Raw genomic sequence first — 18,842 nt, forward strand, 5'->3', positions numbered from 1 at the left:
AATCAATGCTACTTACCTGATATTTTTGCAGAGATAATAAGTGCTTGTTGTGACAAAGAAAAAGATCACTTCATGCTGGTTGTTTTGTTGGCACTAAGCAAATTTGAAGTCAGCAGGAGTTTACATATAGAACATGATGTGTAAATCTCTGTTGGTCTTTGAAAATAGAATCTAGTTAGATGGGATTTTCTCAGGCAGTTTTCATTTTAACGCATTTCATTCTGGTCATATTTTATTGCTGAATATGCTGTTGGCAAAGCATTTAGTTCTAAAAATCCAACATGCTTTATTTGAAAAATGTTATGCTTATTAATGGATTTATTATTTAGACTAATGCTGGATTTTCTGCATTGTTTTGATAGTTGAGAGATTAAAGCAGTGAAAAGTTATTGACAGATCCACTGCAGAACCTAGGGTTGTATTCCCAGGAATGTCCTAGGAGTAGGCTAATGGTTGGAGTTTTTGAGATATTAAGGGGAAGTGAAAGAGGAGGCAAGGAGAAACTATTTTCACTGAGAGTGGACTCTAGGATTAGGAATGTAGTTTAAGAGAACCCAACCTTTCAGGAGAGAAGTTAGGGAAGATTTTTGAAGACTGAAGGTTGGAGAAGAGTGGAATTCCCCTCTGCAAAAGGAAATTGATGCCAGGTTTGATTGTTTGAAATTCATTGATATTTGTTAATCAGATTTATGAAGCGATTTGGGGAAAATTTGGAATTAGATCGTAGGTGAGTCAAGGTATCACTGAAAGAGAGAACATGTTACTTTGCTTTGAATTGATGCCACAAAATTTAACAAACTGCAGTTCTTTGCACATTATTAGTGAGGCCTTGGGTAACAGCAGACTCTTCCAGTTTTCATTTTAATCTATGCAGAGCTGCTTACACTTCAAAAGGTAATCCATCAGTTTTAGGAAATCCTGAGATTGCAAAGGCATTTTGTACATAAAATGCCAAATTAACTAATGCCAAATTTCTCAGTCAGAGTCAGCTGATATTTAGTGCCTGTATTTTTTATGAATACTGTATTATTTCTTTAGTACATCAAGAATTGGAAAGCAAAATATCAGTTAAAATGATACAAACTCTGCATACATCCTGAAATTGGAAAGCCTTTTGTATCGTCAAAGATTGATATTCTGGTGGTATACATTAAAAAATGGACTAAAAATTAAGTCGCATACCATGATATTTTTTCTGCCACTCAATGAAAGATTATTAGAAAGCAGATGAATAGTCTATAATTTTCTCTACAATTTTTTTGTGTTAATCCAGATTCACCCTAATCCTATTTTTGAAAGTTGCATAAGGATCAAGAACTTCAGTTCTAAGGTTCACAGAACAACATTATCAGGTTTAATGCCAATACTGAAATACTGTCTAATGCCAATACTGAAACCAGCATTATTGGTTTCAGCCTGATGTTCTCTACTGATGTGTTGCAAGTTCTTTTAGTTGTTACACTGTAGTGCTTCAGAAGTAATCTTTTTAAGCAGCTCTTTGGGAACACACCACATAGAACAGTACAGCACAGGAACAGGCCCTTCGGCCCATAATGTCTGTGCCGAACGTGATGCCAAATTAAACTAATCCCTTCTGCCTACACGTGGTCTATATCCCTCCCATCCCCTGCATATTCATCTGCCTATCTAAAAGTCTCTTGAATGCCGTGATCGTATCTCCTTCCACCCCTGCCAGCCCATTCCAGGCACCTACCACTCTCTGTGTAAAAAAAAGCTTGCCCTGCACATCCCCTTTAAACCTTCCCCTCTCACTTGTAGTATTTGACATTTCTACCCTGGAAAAAAGATTCTGGCTCTCTAATCTATGCCTCTCATAACTTTATAAACTTCTATCAGATCTCCCCTCAGCCTCTGATGCTCCAGAGAAAACAACCCATGTTTGTCCAACCTCTCCTCACACCCTCCAATCCAGGCAGCATCCTGGTGAAGCTCCTCTGCAGAAGAGGGTTGCTATTGAGTGAATGGATATAATGATGCTGGGAGGGGGCATGAAAGTGTTCCCAATAGGTCAGGGGGATTGGACAGGCTGGTGAAGAACTGTACCAATAGGAGGTTTGTTTTTTTTGTGCATGGGGTCATGCAAGTCCTCCAACACTACAGCCAGGTTATCCTGACAGGAAATTGCCAGGGAGATCTCTGTTAACCCAAAAAGCAGCTGCAGTCATTAAGCACCTGCAAGTGGGGAAGTCTATGATGCAGTCTGTTGCCTGTACCTGCTCTGCCTGCTCCAGGTAGATGAAGTCTCTCCTACTTTTGTATGGAGTTTGGGTGACCTTCCTAAGGTAGCAGTGAACGGATTGTGGCAGAGATCACAGAACGTAGAACATAGAACAGTACAGCACAGAACAGGCCCTTCTGCCCACAATGTCGTGCCAACATAGCAAACCCCTCCTACCTACAGAATGCCCCTATCCCTCCATTTTCCTCTCATTCATGTGCCCATCTAAGCCCCTCTTAAAAGCCCCCAGTGAATGTGCCTCCACCACCCTCCAGTGTGGTGGCACTGTGGTGCAGCGGTTAGAGCTGCTCCGTCAGAGTTCCAGCAACCCAGGTTTGATCCTGATCTTGGGTGCTGCCTGTATAGAGTTTGCACATTCTATCTGTGACGACCTGGCCTTCCCCCAATTGCTCCAGTTTCCTGCCGTATGCCAATGTCTTGCTTGTCGGTAGGTTAGTTGGTTACTGTGTTGCCCTGAATGTAAGCACATAGCAAACAATTGGGGAGGGGGCAGGGGGAGTTGATGGGGATGTGGGAGAAAAATGAGATTAGTGTAGCTGCATATATATGCTTACGGAGATTTCTCTGGCAACGTTCCACCAGGAGTGCCTGGATGTAACCCTACATGGTCCCCTTAAACGCAGAATGTCCTTCCTACAAGTGATGTGATCTATCACCTCTTTTATATCCCTCTCATTAAAATCAGGAACATGCTCCCTGCCCTAAGTAATCATTAATTTGGCTATCTGCAAGTAAACAGCACACTTCAGTAACTGGAAGAGTGCTGGAAGTGGTGTGTGCATGCACCTTAAAGGGCTGGCTGGCAAACCCTCAGCCGCACATCTAAGTCTGATAGCTGTGAGAAATCCTACTGAAGTTTTTCAACAGTCCACTGTTTCTGAAGCAATTAAATGATGGTATGCAATTTCAAGGTCTTTCAGGAGTCAAAGCCATTTTAATGAAGGGCGGAGACGAACTTCTAATCTCTGAATATTGTGAGCAGTTCTAAGCACTACTTTTAGGATGGATTTATTGAACTTGAAGGGAGGGAAATGTAGCTCTACTAATTATACATACAATGCAGGAGATGAATTACAAGAAATTACACAAACTAGGGTTGAATACCTTGGGGTTTAGAAAGTTAAGTAGTGATTTGGCTACTAACGGGAGCAAGTATAAACCATTTCTGTTAGTGGGGTGGGGGGGCACGGATGAACTGGAGAAAAGGAAGAGTTTAACAAATAGAATCAGGCCTTTCAGGAATGATGAAGGTAAATTCCCATATGCAAATATTAGTAAAAATTTAGGACTGTATTTAATAAATTAAAGTTGCTAGGTCAATTTTCCAGTTGCCGGGTCTCAAGCTGAAATGTCAACTGTCCCTTTACCTCCACAGATGCTGCTTGACTTGTTGAGTTCCTCTTGCAGTTTAGTTTTTGCTTCAGGTTCCAGCATCTACAGTCTCTTGTGTGTCCAATTGCTAATTTTAAATTAGAGATTGTTAGATTTTTATTAATCAAGGTTATTAAAAGATATGGGATATGAGTTGGGTTATAGAGCAGCCAATATCTCATGGAAAGGTAGAATAAGGTCACTCTTTATGTTCATCTGTAATAGTCATCAAATGTAGTCCTCTCAAATAAGTGAACTATTGAGTAATTGACCTTCAATGTATGACGTGTGTGCCGCTTTTAGTTTAAAGCCTGCACCTGTATTTAATTCAGCAAGGTGTCAGCAAAAGAACGAGCAAAAACTTGTGCTGATTCCTCAATAACAAGTTTAGAGAAAACTAGTGTATAAGAGTTTCCATTTAGAATAATGAAAAACAACTTTGTCAATCAAAGCTTCTGACAGGCCTGTGAGAAATTAATTACCCTACACTCTAATGAAACTGTTTGATTTCCTCAGACACATCTGATTACAATTGCCTTATGACTGAACAATGTTAATCTGATTAATATTACCACATGCTTAATGGGAGCTTCTTCTGATTAATTTTTATTATGTGAAGACATCTCAGTGTTAATGTACCAACGCTGGATTAATAGGGGGGTGAGGACACCAGATGACTGGGAAGTTTTTAGGATCCAGCATTAGAAGACTAAACAGCTCATAAGGCGAAAAAATAAATTTTGAGTGAAAACTTGCATGTAGTATAAAAACAAACCTGAAGTTTCTATGGCAATATAAATGTGGGGCCTCTAGAGAATGAGGCTGGTGAATTACAACAGCAAACAACGAAATGGCAGATATGTTGAATACATTTTTTGCATCATTCTTCACCGTGGAAGACATTGCTAATATACCCAAGATATCAGATAGTTAATTTAAAATAACACGGCAGAACTTAAAAAAAAAATCAAATTGCAAGGGATAAAGTATTGGAGAAACTCTGGGAGCTTAAGATGGACAAGTTGCCAGGACCTGATGGTCCTGCAAAGGGGTTGGAGTTTAATAATAAGGAGGTTTGTACAGGGTGTTGGTGGGGCCTCACCTGGAATAGTGTGTACAGTTTTAGTCCCCTTACCTAAAATAAATACCAACATTAGAGGCAGTACATAGGAGCTTCACCAGGCTAATTCCTGGGGTCAGAAGGTCGTCCTACCAAGAGACACCAAGCAGTTTGGAGTTTAGAAGAATGAGGGGTGACTTTATTCAAACATATAAGAGCCTAAGAGCCCTTTGCAGGGTAGATGTTGGGATGTTTTCACTAGTGGGAGAGTCTCAAACAAGGGTAACTACGAGTTAAGTTTAAAACTAAGGTATGCAGAACTTTCTTCTCGCGGGGGGCAGTGAATTTCTGAAATTCTCTGCTCCAGCCGGTGGGAGAAGCTAGATCATTAGAAGCATTTAGAGTGGAGGCAGATAAATATTTGACAGATTGAAGAATAAGGGGTATGGAGAAGTGGCACAGAAGAGCAGTTGTGGTCAGCGTAGTTCAGCCATGATCATATTAAGTGGGAGGGGCAGGCTTGAAGGGCTTGATGGTCTACTCCTGCAACTATTTTCTTGTGTTCTTCTGACACCATCAGAAATAGAAAGGTTGCAGTTAAGTCCTTCAATTAATTCAGATTGCAAGGAGAACTGAACATGAACTCATTTTAACTGTGAAAGAAACAAGAAAATAAAAAGGAAAAGCAAGTTTGAATTTAAATAGTTTGTCACTATCCTTGGGACATCCTAAGAAACTTCACAACACAGAGTTAGCTTTGATATTTAGTCACCACTATTTTGTAAGGTATGAAGGCAGCTGATTTGAACATAACAAAGACCTCACAAACAACAATGAAGTAAGTCATCTGTTAACCTTTATTTCTAGGGTGGTAGATGTTGGATACGACATAGAAAGAACTTCTGTACTTTGGTTGTTGCTTTGTGTCGTGGGATCTTTTAAGCAGGCTAATATTGCATCCAAAAGGTGGTTTGCCACAAACTGTCAGTCTAAATTGTGTGCTCAAGTTGAGTAGAGTGGCTCGAAGCTATCAGATCAATTAAAATCTGTAAATGAAATATTGGTTAACATTTTGGAATGAAACCCCTCATTGGTGTACATCATTCTTGGATGCAATCCAACTGATGAAGGCTTGCTATTGAAACATTAATCTGACTTTGTGTTTCATTGACCCATTAGCACATTTTCATTTGGACTTCCAGCATGTACAATATTCCTTAAAAGTATCTGTTTTGGAAAGTATCCAATGTGTCAGTGCGATTTCTCTGGCTCTACAGTCTCTCCTACAGAGAGTGTTGGTACTACACTTCAATTAGTTGTGCAAGGTTTGAATGAATCACTCACTGCTGAGATTGGCAGATTGGGGCGTTGATTTCTCAGAAAAGGCAAAGAGAAGAAGAACATTACCAGTACCTGCACATTGTAGATCCTGTCTGCATGCCTGTAGGACATTCACACGAAGAATACATTTAAGCATTACAGTTATGGTGCATTTAGGATGTTAGTACCAACAATGCATCATAGGTCTCACTACTTAATGTTGAAATTAACTCTGAAACCTGGAAAGCTAAAAACACCCACTGTTTCTCCAATCCAATAATTCTTATAAAACTTTTGGTACAATATGTTGTATAAAAAAGACCAAATTGTATTTCTTGCAATAGAATTTGAACAATACCATTTGTCATAGATTCTAGGCTATAGAGGACTTCCATGGCCCCATGCAAAAAACCAAGTCTCATCTTGATACAGTTCTTCACCAGCTCTGTGCAGATTGTATAGCCAGGTTGAAATAAAAACAAAATATTTGCTGAGCAGGCCATATTTTATGAAGAAAGGAATTTACTGAGAGCAGCTGCCATTATTTTCCAGGTCAACAGCTGATGTAAAAAAATGATAAGAAATCTGGAGATTCATTTTGGCGATTTGCCTGTTTCTCTTGTTCCCATAGGAATTAAACTTGGTGTCTTGATATATCACTTCGACCATATGATCAAGCTACAAGTTGAGTTAAGATAATGGCAAGGGTTATGAGTATTGAATCTGTAACTTTCATATAAGACAAAAAAACACAACCAACACTAGTTAATTGCTTATCAACTGGATATTTTGAGGTAAATGCTCCTTTGGCATCAAATGGGGTAGGCCCTCTGAAAGCTGAAGTAATTAGCATAAATAGCTTTACTAATTGTATATCGTATCAGGAATATTGCAATTAAAAGGTTTTCCTGTTGATTTATTTTTCTCATTCCCTCTGTGAACCTAAGTATTATTAACTTGTGACAGAGTACCAAGGTTCCCTATGAATATGTAGGAAATTTGTCTTGGAAATTGCAGTTGGAGCAGCAGTACAAATCTGCACTCAGCTATTAAAGCTAATCATGTAAGAAATCAACCATTAATGGAGAACATCTGGCACTCCAGTTGGTGTGCAAATGTCTGATCATTCTTTTGTAATAGAGTGTAAAGAAAATCATACTATAATTTTTTAAAAATATAGTGGAAAGTACTGAGGCATATTGCCTGTGAAACGTCGTCATGCAGGGCTGCCACATAGTTTTTGTTTTATTCTGTATATTTTACTTCTGTAATATTTCACTTTAACAATGGAAGAAAATGTTTGAACCCAGCACAAGAAAAAGACACCAAGTAAGGCAGTTCAATGTGTGTATCTCCAAGTAAAATAAGCTGAGGGTTTTTATATAATTTTATGAGATGATATAAAATAGTAGAATAGATCACTCAATGAATACTTCCCAATCTAAAGACAATATTTGTATTTAACTATTGGAATGGTTACTAGGTGTTTATGGCATATTTGTACCAATAATTATATAATGAAGCACATGCTGAAACAAGCACATGCATGTTACATGCAGTTTAGAATTACTTCATTGATTTCACTTGGGAATGTGTAAAAAAGATAGTGAGTCCACCTTTGTTTGCTCATTTAGTTTTTATCTCTTAAACTGAATAACAGCTTGCATTTATTTAATGTAGTTGATGTAGAAAAGAAACTAGTGCAAGGCATTTCAGAAACAGCCAAGAAGGAATTAGGAAAGATGACCAAGTTGACCAACCGGGACAGGTGACAGATCTATCGGTGGGTGAGCATTTGGGGGACAGTGACCATTGCTCCATAACCTTTAGAATTGTCATGGACGGGGATAGGACCAAAGAGGATGGGAAGATATTTAACTGGGGAAAGGCAAATTATGAGGCTATAAGGCGAGAACTTGGGAATGTAAATAGGGGTGACATTTTTGAAGGGAAATATACTATGGAGATGTGGTCGATGTTCAGGGATCTTTTGCAGGATGTTAGGGATAAATTTGTCCCGGTGAGGCAGAGAAGGAATGGCAGGGTGAATGAACTGTGGGTGACGAGAGAGGTGGAACAACTAGTTAGGAAGAAGAAGGCAGCATACATAAGGTGTAAGCAGCAAGGATCGGACAGGGCTCGTGAGGAATATAGAGTAGCAAGGAAGGAACTTAAGAAAGGGCCGAGGAGAGCGAGAAGGGGACAAGGAAAGGCTTTGGTGAGTAGGGTTAGGAGAATCCCAAGGCTTTTTTCTCGTACGTGAAGAGCAGAAGGATGGCTAGGGTAAAGGTAGGTCCGATTAAAGACAAAGGTGGGAGGATGTGCCTAGAAGCTTTGAAAGTGGGTGAGGTTCTCAATGAATACTTCTCTTCAGTATTCACCAAGGAGAGGGGGCTTGATGATGCTGAGGACAGTGTTGGTGAGGGTAATGTTCTAGAGTATGTGAATATTAAGAGAGAGGATGTGTTGGAGTTGTTAGAAAATATTAGGACAGATAAGTCCCCGGGGCCTGACGGAATATTCCCCAGGCTGCTTCGTGAGGCAAGGGAGGAGATTGCTGAACCATTGGTTAGGATCTTTGAGTCTTCGTTGTCCACAGGGATGGTACCAGAGGATTGGAGGGTGGTGAATGTTGTCCCCTTATTCAAGAAAGGTAGTAGGGATAGTCCAGGGAATTACAAGCTGGTGAGCCTTATGTCTGTGGTGGGTAAGCTCTTAGAAAGGATTCTAAGAGATAGGAGCTATGAGCATTTAGAGAATCATGGACTGATTAGGGACAGCCAGCATGGCTTTGTGAAGGGAACATCTTGCCTCACAAGCCTGATAGGGTTCTTTGAGGAGGTGACCAGGAATATTGATGTGGGTAGTGCATTGGATGTGGTCTACATGGATTTCAGTAAGGCGTTTGACAAGGTTCCGCGTGGTAGGCTTCTTCAGAAGGTCAGAGGCCAAGGGATCCAGGGAGGCTTGGCCATGTGGATTCAGAATTTGCTTGCCTGTAGAAAGCAGAGGGTTGTGGTGGAGGGAGTGCATTCGGATTGGAGGGCTGTGACTAGTGGTGTCCCACAGGGATCGGTCCTGGGACCTCTACTTTTTCTGATATTTATTAATGACTTAGATGAGGGGGTGGAAGGCTGGGTTAGCAAGTTTGAAGATGATACAAAGATTGGTGGTGTTGTGGATAGTGTGAAGGGCTGTCGAAGCTTGCAGAGGGATATTGATAGGCTGCAGAGCTGGGCTGATAAGTGGCACATGGAGTTCAATCCAGAGAAGTGTGAGGTAGTACACTTTGGAAGGACAAACTCCAAGGCAGAGTACAAGGTAAATGGCAGGATTCTGGGCAGTGTGGAGGAGCAGAGGGATCTGGGGGTTCATATCCACAGATCACTGAAAGTCGCCTCACAGGTGGATGGGGTAGTTAAGAAAGCTTATGGGATGTTAGCTTTCATAAGTCTTGGGATCGAGTTTAAGAGTCGCAAAGTGATGATGCAGTTTTACAAAACTCTGGTTAGGCCACACTTAGAGTACTGTGTCCTGTTCTGGTCGCCTCATTATTGGAGGGATGTGGAGGTGTTGGAAAGGGTGCAGAGGAGATTTACCAGCATGCTGCCTGGATTAGAGAGTATGGATTATGAGGAGAGACTAAAGGAGCTAGGGCTGTTCTCATTGAGGAGAAGGAGGATGAGGGAAGACATGATAGAGGTATACAAGATATTGAGAGGAATAGATAGAGTGGACAGCCAGTGCCTCTTTCCCAGGGCACCAGTGTTCAAAACAAGAGGACATGGCTTTAAGGTAATGGGTGCGAAGTTCAAGGGAGATGTCAGAGGGAGGTTTTTCACCCAGAGAGTGGTTGGTGCATGGAATGCGCTGCCTGGGGTGGTGGTGGAGGCTGATACATTGGACAAGTTCAAGAGATTGTTAGATAAGCATATTGAGGAATTTAAGATAGAGGGATATGTGGAAGGAAGGGGTTAGATAGTCTTAGGTGTGGTTTGAAGGTCGGCACAACATGGTGGGCCGAAGGACCTGTATTGTGCTGTATTGTTCTATGGTTCTATGGTTCTAAGTTCTTAATTGAATAAATGAGTTTGAAGGCGGGTATTAAAGCAATGGACAATTAAAGGATTTAGAGATTAATTTCCTCTCTCAACCTCAGGTTAGTAGATGAGAGATCAGAAACAAGATCCTTAAAGAGGTCCAGGTAAAAAAGACATGGCTACAGTAGTTTACTTACTTCATTTCCTGTCTAGCTGGAGAGAGAGATATAGCATCTTGACAGCTGATCATTTCTTAGATCTATGTGGATACAGACTGACCAATAGAGTAGTCAATTAATTTGGCCCTTCCCCCTAGACCCCATCTTCTCTTCCCCTAAACACTTTCCCCCAAATACACACTGTGACTGATAATACATTATATTTCTTCAAACTACTGTAGGGCTTGCTGAGCTGCAGTGGATACATCCACCTTCCTAACAAGTTTGGATATTGATGGCGAGTAGAGCATGTTTTCAGAAACAGCTAATATTAACGTGTTATTGGAGCACTGGAAAAGAAAGAATAGCACTTCTCTCTGTGACCTAATGCTTCTGTGCAATGCAAGACAACAGACAATACACTGGTGGAAATATTAATTTAGGAGGATACATCTTGAGATACATTTACAGTGTGGCATATGTTTGCTTCAGTTTACATACAATAAGCTTGTAACATTTGCAGGGAGATTTTCACACAATTGAAAAATAATCTTTTGGCCACTTACACTTGCTTCAGTTCAACTATGTCAAAAAGGAATAATTTATCCCTGGCTGCTGTGAAAGGGCAGTGGCTGCTGCTGAATTCAAGTGGCAAGGCAGGTACACAGCCGTAAATAGATCTTTCTTTATATTCAAAATGTTTTCCACAAAGATATTTATGGGAAAATTGTAATCATCTGTAGAAAATTGATTTCTGTTCACATCAATAGTATTATCCCAGACATCCAAGAGGAAAAGATTAGACCTGATGAAATAAGGAAGAGAGACCATTATTAGACGTCCTCTTCACAGAATACAGCTCATGTTTTTTGTTAGCACTTGCTTACACCAGAAGTGTTTTAACCTAACTGTATTTCATTTTTCTTCCCCAACAATGTTCGGTATTACAGTCACTGGAGAGCTTCCTTTATACAGTTCAGTAGAAAATGTTTGCTTTTTCAATAACACTTGCATTGAATCCTAAGAGCTCTTTAGCTTTGTGCATTGAAAGCATTTTAATTAATGAATGGTGCCTGTGTAAAAACTAAAAATTAAACTAAATCCTTGTAGCCTGTACTGTTCCTCAGATTTGCAAAATAACTGCTGTTTGCCTAACTCCATACAACTAAAAAGACCTTCCATATTTTAATGCTTTTTTCAACTGTATTAGCATTCATTCAGCTGCTGCTTTTGACAGGCTTGGAATAGGTGGCTAAAAATGACAAAAGTCTCTCTCGTCATTACCCGCCCCCACCCGATGATCCACTTTTTCTCATGTTGCATTAAAGCAACTTAACAACATTCCCATTCCTTAGAAAATGTGTTAGAATTCCACAAGATGATTTCTCACATGACTGGAATATGATAAGCTGTCAGACTGCTTCAAAATTATTTAGCTTCCTTCCAGCTTGAGAACCGAAAAACCCTTTTAGATAATGTAAACATTTCCTTCTTCTCCATTTTTGTTTTGGGGAGGAATGTGTGTGCTGGGTGACTGGATGATGAATCATCAGGAGTGCCTCTGAGTTGCACAGCTGTTGTTTCCCGTATCCTTCTCATTTGTTCCAGAAAAAAATGTCTTCGGATTTCGGCCCTACATCCACCATGTGAGGACAGACAAGTGAAAGGTGATATGTTAAAAACTTTCATTGGTTAGAAGTTTGCCATACTCCAAAAGTAAGATTGCTACAAATATAGAGGTCACATTTCTGCTAACCCACTTTTATAGGTTTATTGGTCCTGTTGCTTACTCTGAGTACAGAGAGAGCTGGGGGAGGATTTCCAGATGGGAAACCTGGAGGTAACAGTTTCTTGGATGACTTGCTGAAATTAACAGTGTTCTCTTTCAATTATTCTCCACAAGTTCTCCAACTAAAAGCTGGTGTGGGTTGTGGAAGTCGGGTGGTAGATTTGGGAGAGAATCATCCAACTGTTGGGTCAATGAAAATGTTTGCTTCTTTGCTCTGGGGAATCTTCAGCTTATGTTAAGTTGGAGGTATGACAGCTCCTTAAATATTGTCCGTGACTGGCCCAAGAGTTGATAAGCCATCTCCTGCTCCATTATGAGAAGGAGATAGGTTGGGGTCAGTTTGGAAGCAAGGATTTTTCATTTCCCACTCATCCCAATAATTTTTAATCTTGTCTTTAAGTTTTCATTACCTGTGGATAGCACATCTTTTACAAAAAAAGCTGTAAATGAGTCTTGTTTTAAGACTCTGGATTTAGTATCATTGGTACTTGGAAGATATGCATATTGATTGTTCCTGTCAACTGTAACTCTGATTCACTCGTTTTTCAGTCCCAGCTCCTCTTATTTATTCATCTCTGAAGGCAGCCCAGCAGAGTAGATATTATTTCCTAGTAGAAAGACACATGGAAACAGAGCTGAGATAAAGTAGATTATACAGAGCATTTTGCGGGAGCTACTGTGATGTTTTTCACTATTACTATTTTATGTTTGTTATTTAATCAGATGAAGTGGTGTTCATCATGTTGCCCAGTACTCAAGAGTTAATTGCAATCTAGTGGATCACATCTGAATTCCCACTGTGTGTGTGTGTGTGTGTGTGTGTGTGTGTGTGTGTGTGTGTGTGTGTGTGTGTGTGTGTGTGTGTGTGTGTGTGTGTGGTGACTTGCACCATCCTTTCTTCAGGTCAAACTGGAACACACGGATTTTAATCAACCTTACACTTGCAAATGAGAGATAGCAATCTGTGCATTCTCCCCAGCTGTACAGAATTTGGTATGTTTATATATATTCAGTGACATGGTATAATATCTTACAACATATTCATCTAATGTACTGACACTGCATAATCAGCACAGAGCTGAACGGGTTGAGATGAACTCATGATCTGCAGTCTCAGTTTCCTGTAGCAGCTATAGGGCAAGATTTGTGCCCATAATCTTAAAATTAAGGACAGAAGGTTGAACTGATCCTCCATGATGGATTCAGTCTTTGAAGGTAGGTTAAAGTTTATGGGCTCCCCAATTGGCCTTAATCAAGGCCAGATGCCAGTGACTGGGCATCATAGGTGTCCAATGCACATATAGTGGTCATGGCAAAACCCTCACTGAATTTAATATCTGCAGCACAATTGGATTAAAGTGCAAAATTGATCATGAGACAGTTTCAAACAGGATTGCAAGTGTGAAAATCTATCACTAGGCTTCATGCATGTGACATACCTGCACACAGAATCAGCCCATCCCAAATCCACCATCTGCACATCTGGGTGCACAGCAGGGATGTCAGTTGGTGTACAACCTGCATATGACAGCACATCTGCAACACTGGGGGGTGCACACGTCCTGAAGAAATGCTGTGGGTTTCCAAAATGGAAACTCGGAGCTTCAAAGAAGAATGAATATTTCAAGAGCTCGAGTTAAAGGAACAGTATTCACCTGAGCTGTTGTTGGGGAATTGGCTATTTTACGTGACCCTGGAATCTTCTCCTGTGGATGAAATCTCTTCAGTGTTCTGAGCAAAGCTTTCTGTCTTTTTGTTCTGAAGCTTCCTCAACATCCACTGGATGTCACAATGTGCAATTGTCCTTCAGAAATGCAGGATCCCATGTACCAGTAAAAGGTGATCTGATTGAGGTCAACCGTTTGAAACAGCAATTCCCTAAGAGATATCAGCATGATGGTACACCAAGGAGGCAGGCTGATATTTTTTTCAGGGCTCTTGAAAAAGCACTTAAAGCTGTTCCACTGAGGATCTGATCATTTGTGCCATCTTTTGGCTCAATTGACAATTACATTGGACTTGTTCAATGCCAGGCCAAGCTTCTGAATGAAGATTTTGAAAGCACCAGGAATCAGAAGGTAGCAGCAGTTTGCTGCCCCTCTCTACACTGATTGAAATTATACATTTAAGCAGGGAATCTTGCTCTGTGTGCAGTGGGGAGTTTAATTTCTTATGAATTGCAAGTGAAGGAGGTGTGTTCAACACTACATGACGCTAGAGATTAACTTTAATGCTAACTTGCATTCTGACCAAAACTACCTTTTGCATTTTGTTTACTCTTCCAAGGGAAATGTGCATAGCCTTTAATGCGCATCCCTATTGAGATTGACTTGCGGTGGTGAGAAACGTTCTTGCACTCCATGTGACAAAGCTATTTCCACGTGACTCTTAAGTAAGAAGTTCTGGGATTATGACATCTTTCATATATTGGTAACTTTGTATCTTTCATATATTGGTAACTCTCTGTCACTCCTCATTCTGGCTTTCCCACTATTCCCAGAAGTATAATTGTGACGTATTTATATTGCAGTAGTTTCCACCAACAGTATTATTTTTAGTTGCCTCTTTTTAGCCTCATTGTGTCATCAATCTATTCAACACCAGAACCAATTTGAGTATTTAATAGCTAAACACTTTGTATTCTGTTGTTTTAATTATGCAGATGTTGATTACGATATCTTAGTATATGAGGAACACAGGGAAGTTTGCAAAAGAATCTCTCTTACTTTTCATAGTTAATTTTATTTCTGCCTTTAACCTTATTACATTTTAGAGCCTTTAAAATTTCCAAGGAACCACCCTTTCACAGGTTTCATGATTAGTCTTATAACTGATGGTAATTTGATTGCAATTTTTGCATATATACTTTGAATTTTATTTTGAAGTATACAGTGGTCAATTTCAACAATACTTCAAGAGGGACCCTACATCCCCATTTATCAGTCAAGCTTTATAAATGTTTAGTGAAAAATGGAAAGAAAGTAATGAATTTAATGATGAAGAATTTCAAGTACAGCATATAATCGGTAATAGTTTCAAATTGATGAGAAGTTCCAGTTGTAGCAATGTTTTGATATTTGCAAGAGTGAACTCACTGGGGAAATATGTGCAAGCCTTACTACTTTACATCACTCCCTCCTCCACTCTTTCTATAATTATGCTGGTGGGTGTAGATAAGTTTTAAAATAGACTTGTCACAAGAGTAATGGAACAATCATAAAAGTTTTGGATAAGTTTTGAATTAAGAGAGTAGAAAATAGATACCAGCCAGGGGTGCATTTGAAATGATGAAAACAGAAAGGCCAACGTAAGCAGGTTGGAAGTGGGTAACAACACAGAATAAGGGGTCTTATTGATGCTGAGAGTATGGAGCTAAATTCAAGGTTGAACAAAATAGCAAAATTATGAACAAGCTAGCCAATGTGGTCAGAAAATGGGGTGAGGGAAGGGGATATGGAATTGGGTGATAAAAAATAATGGGTTTAGTCTTCCTTGCCATGTTTTGTTGGAGGAAGAGTAATCTCAACAAGGACTGCATGTCAGGCAAGCAGAGTTACTCTACAATGATGATAAGGGGAGTTGGTTACTGACAAGCTAAGTGGGATATCATCTATCTGAAGTAGTCATTTGATCCCATTTCTTAAAATATAAAATGCATTTGTATTTTATGGATTATTTTTAATTTTTCATGTCACAATGAATAATATCCTCTCGTGCTTTCAATGCTCAAATACATGGATTCACTGCTTTTTAAAATCACAATTATGTTGTAAGTCTAAACATGTTTATACTATTAAAGATTTGGACTAGTTTAATTAGAGTGTTGGGCAAGAGAAGGATGAATCTGGATTTAAATGACAAGAAGCAGTGTTATGTATAGTAAACACTTTTTTTCTGTTTCAGTCCTTTTTCCTGATAATCAGATTGTTGCTGCCCCTGAGAACTCGCCACAGCAAATTGATTCCTTCAAACCACTCTGTGAATCAGCTTCCATTGTATTTGATGAAGATAAACCAATAGCCAGCAGTGGAGCGTACAAAATTGACTTTGATAGTCTTGATGTCTTGGACTCTTTCCATGCTCAGTCCCCTTTAGCTCCAAGCTCGCCCGCAAAGCTAGAAGGTTCTGAACCTGGGAAGCAAGCCAATGAGAAGTCTCTGCACATACTGACTAGCTCCAGCCCACCAGCTCCACAGTCTCCACCATTCTCGCGAAAACCTGCTGGAATTGCAGATGTTGGTAGCACAGAGGATGTGGCAAAAACTCTGCAGGCAGAGGCCTTTAGCATAGCCTCAGATAATGCTCCCAGTGTTAAGAAAAAGAAACCAAGGCCACTATCTCTAAAAAAGAAGACAAAATCAGAGAAGCCAGCAGAGACACCGGCAGAAAAGCCAACAGAGGCTCCAACTACAACAGAAGCCCAAACAAGGTCTACTGTCCCCAAGACAAATAAAGAAGTGAATACGTCTGAATCCTCCTGCACCAGTTTACAAAGTGCTATAAACCAACAGGAGTCCCCTCTTCCTCTTCTGGCGTCCAACAGTTTTGATCAAGACAACCTTTCTGAGATCAATCCATTTGCCAGTGGAGATAAACTACAAAACTTACCAGTAGAACAGAGTGAAAGTGAAACCATTCCTGTTGCATCAAAAGACTTGGACAAAATAGCAACTGAGTCCGGCATAGTGTCTGATTCTCCAGTTGTGGGCCATGCAGTGAGGCTGGAATTTGATTATTCTGAGGAAAAAGACAACTTTGAAACTGATCTCGAAAAAAAAAACCGTTCCTAAGAAATTTGGCAAAAAATCTGGTGGGAAGATGCCACTAAGAAAGCCAAAGCTTGGAATCAAAAAGGCTCTACCAGTTGAAAAGGTAGATAGTGCTCCATCATCTTACTCAACTGCTGATCCCGATGATATCCCTATTCCAAAGACTACGTATTCATTTGACCCTTCTAAGTGGGATGATCCTAATTTCAACCCCTTTAGCACCAATGTGCAGGTCCCAAATTCTCCCAAGTTGCCTCATGCTCCATCGAGTATTGATGTGGACAACTGTGAAAACTCAGCGGATCCATTTAAATCTTCCACAAAGATCTCAGGATCTCCTTCTCATTCCCCTGCTTCGTTTGAGGTGAATGATGACCCTGGTGCAAGTGAGGGAGATAGTAACAATAAGTCATCAAAGAAGAAGAGGCTACCTTTAAAAACGTAAGTAATAAAGTAGTTATTTTGAGTCAAATGTTCAAAGCCTTAAACTTCAATCTTCAATATTATGCTTTTCAGTTTTGCAGAGGCATGACTTATCTAATGGTAAACTGCTGAATTAAAACAAAACTATCAATACTTTGGAAAGTACCAGCATATTGCCAGTGGGAATCCCCATTTTGTGCTGATGAGGCATTACTTCAAATTAAAAAAAAACATGAGATTGGTGGCACTGATACAAAATAGTATTAAAGGTAGGGATCAGCATTCTTGCTCCTGGCCACTACATTGGTGCTCTTCCTAGAAACCATTTAATGTAATATTAACAGAATTGTGGAAGCAGATTTATTATGTTGTGGGAGATCAGGATGGCCGACCAAGAAGAGAAAATATAGATACTGGTTTTCCCCTATATTTGAGTGACAGGCACAAACATCTCTCATGAAATTTCTGTGTTTTTATATCCATAGTCCATGCTGAATTAGCTGATCTCTTTTGGGCAGTGAACACTATCATTATATCACATCCTTGGATTAAACAGTTGATTGTCTTCTACAAAAGTGTGTGTGATTCCTTAGGATTCTCTTGGAGAGGAGTTACACCAATGAAAAGTGCTTTGGAAGCATTCACAGGGACGTTTGTGAAATGATCAACCACCTTAGTTTAGATTAGGCAGAAATGACAATATCACTTAAATCAACTTAGCTTTCAGCCTGCAGGCAGTTCAACTTCCTTTTCGGATATTGTGAACATTTTCTACTCCAAGATTATTGGCAGTCATTTCTTAGTAATTTTCATGTTCAACCTATTTTTTTCTCCTCGGAGAATAAAATGAGAGAATCAGCTTGAAGACTTATAGTTTTTTAGTTGAGTAGATGATAAATGTTTAATAATTGTATTCCAATATTAATACTGCTCAGCAGGGCTGCACAGGCCAATTGGGAAATAGGATAATTTCATGAATCCTTCTGTGAGTGATTCCATAAGGCTCCTTAACTGCTCTGCTCTCTCTGTGAGAATCCTGAAGAATCTCATGCCCTTTTATGACCTCCCCGCTCAGTCAACCACAAGTGTGACAGTAGATTATTTAATGTGGGTTTTTCTTTCCTCACTTATGAAATCTCGCTCCAGTTAACGTGGCTGAGAACTGGAAAAATATGACAATGTGTGTGGAACACAAATTTGAATCCATAGTTTGAAGGAGACAGACTGCGTATCTCTTTCATACTGAAAGGCCAAAGAGCATCAATTGTCACAGCTTAAATATTGCAACAAATATGAATATCAATTACTTTTTGAAAGCATTAGGAACATCCAGATCTTTCTCAAGGACTATTGCATGAGGAATTTCACCTTTTCAATAACATTTCTTGCCACAGGAGATGAGCTAACTTAAAATGACAATCTTAATGAATCCTATGATTTTGCTATCACTCACTGCAGCCTTTGAATGAAGGTACACATAGGTAAAAGGAGTCGCCATCTTCAGTGGTCATGAGATCAGAAACAATTGTACCCTAAAACTATATAATTATGATATTTCAAGTTATGTGATTAGGTTCGTAGACAAATTGTTCATAAATATTTAATATTTAATATTCTTAGATCATTTATGGTTATGCCATATTATTATTTAG

At 39.6% G+C, this 18,842-nt stretch overlaps 1 protein-coding gene across 1 annotated transcript in view; it reads left to right on the forward strand.

Annotated features, from left to right (window-relative positions):
* Positions 1–18,842, forward strand: part of tacc2 (transforming, acidic coiled-coil containing protein 2) — an 80,425-nt gene that overhangs the window by 17,032 nt on the left and 44,551 nt on the right. Inside the window, 2 exon segments of the mRNA XM_052027598.1 lie at positions 15,902–16,785; positions 16,787–17,208. Coding sequence (XP_051883558.1) covers positions 15,902–16,785; positions 16,787–17,208 — 1,306 coding nt within the window.

The sequence above is a fragment of the Pristis pectinata genome, chromosome 12, assembly GCF_009764475.1.
Source record: "Pristis pectinata isolate sPriPec2 chromosome 12, sPriPec2.1.pri, whole genome shotgun sequence".
Classification (NCBI taxonomy): domain Eukaryota; kingdom Metazoa; phylum Chordata; class Chondrichthyes; order Rhinopristiformes; family Pristidae; genus Pristis; species Pristis pectinata.